The sequence below is a fragment of the Anneissia japonica genome, unplaced genomic scaffold (assembly GCF_011630105.1).
Source record: "Anneissia japonica isolate Jap-2015-1 unplaced genomic scaffold, ASM1163010v1 scaffold66099_len1404_cov120, whole genome shotgun sequence".
Taxonomy (NCBI): Eukaryota; Metazoa; Echinodermata; class Crinoidea; order Comatulida; family Comatulidae; genus Anneissia; species Anneissia japonica.
This window is the reverse complement of record NW_022707045.1, coordinates 1-1,405: the sequence shown is the minus strand read 5'-3', so window position 1 is coordinate 1,405 and position 1,405 is coordinate 1. Positions and strand designations below refer to the sequence as shown.

The 1,405-nt window shown below is 41.9% G+C and overlaps 1 protein-coding gene across 1 annotated transcript; it reads left to right on the top strand.

Annotated features, from left to right (window-relative positions):
• Positions 1–6: 6 nt before the first annotated feature.
• On the top strand, positions 7–1,376 carry LOC117106336. Its single transcript, XM_033247708.1, has 2 exons — positions 7–1,134; positions 1,214–1,376. The coding sequence occupies exons 1-2, from the start codon at positions 166–168 to the stop codon at positions 1,229–1,231; spliced, it is 987 nt and encodes a 328-aa protein (XP_033103599.1). The 5' UTR covers positions 7–165; the 3' UTR covers positions 1,232–1,376.
• Positions 1,377–1,405: the final 29 nt, after the last annotated feature.

The following is a 1,405-nucleotide window of genomic DNA, read 5'->3' as shown; positions in this document are numbered from 1 at the left end:
AAATTTGGTTACCCACGTCGACTACATCATGACCAGGGTCGTGAATTTGAAAACTCACTCTTTCGCCGTCTTGAGCAACTCAGTGAGATTAAAGGTTCCAGAACGACCCCATACCATCCACAGGGAAACGGACAAGTCGAACGCTTCAACCGGACCCTGTTGTCGATGCTTCGTACTCTTACCACTAACCAAAAGAACGACTGGAAGCAACATTTAAACAAAGTTGTTCATGCTTATAATGTCACTCGTCATGAAAGTACAGGTTATTCACCCCACTTTTTGTTATATGGACGTTCACCCCGGTTACCGATCGATTTAGCATTTGGATTGTCACCGGATGGACACTCTGATGAAAAAGAATACCATGAGTATGTTAAGAAGTGGAAGAAGAGAATGGAGGAGGCCTACAACTTGGCTAGGGCAAATGCACAAAAGTTAGCTGATAGAAGCAAAAGGCGACATGACAATCAACGATCAATCAGTAAACCTTTGACACCAGGAAGTAGAGTCTTGATCAAGAATTGTGTCCCTCCTGGTGGTCCTGGTAAACTCCAAAGCTTTTATGAAGACAAGGTACATGTAGTGGTATCTCAAAAGCATGATTTACCCGTATATGAATTACGTCCAGAAGATGGAAATGGTAGATTACGAATTCTACACAGAAACTTGCTTTGTCCCTGCGATGCTTTGGTGGTGGAACCTTCAAGTGATGAGTCGAAAACCACAACAAAACAAAAGAAGACCCCGTACCATAGATCACTGAGAACTAATAAGACAGAAAATACTGGAGTACATCTATATGAAAATTCTGATTCGGATGATGGAGAAGATGAGGTGGATCTACCATATCCTCTGTTGGATAACCTCACACAAACGAACCAAGGGGCTTCGACCAGTGTTGATTTACAAACTCAACAACAACCGGTAGTAGATGTACCACTAGCGGACCAGATGGGGGCAGAAGGTAACACACCTTCACCTTCTTTATTACATGACCATGCCAACAGTCCTGATGTCATTGTACCAGATGTAGAAACTGGACGTCCTGTTCGGCAGCGGCAACCTCCAAAAGTATTTACATATGAAAATTTTGGATCACCTGCACCACAATGTATGCAGATTGCGGGAGATAACCAAGTTACACTACCAAACCAACATTTGAATCACTACTGGAATGGACCAAGGCAATTTTATCCACAACAATATCACCAGAGTTATCAAAATCAGATAAGATACGCACCACAATTCACTGAATTTCATCCGAATACACCGTGGGTACCACCCGTTCATCCAATGTTCAATTGTCACCAGCCACCCATTTCTAACTAGGAAATTTGACAAATGTTTAAGAAATGTTTTATAACGGACAAACACAGATGAACATGACTATTTTTAACTTGAGTTG

Excerpts from the sequence above, each read along its gene's own strand:
- LOC117106336 (XM_033247708.1), top strand. The coding sequence starts at position 166 with ATGCTTCGTACTCTTACCACTAACCAAAAGAACGACTGGAAGCAACAT.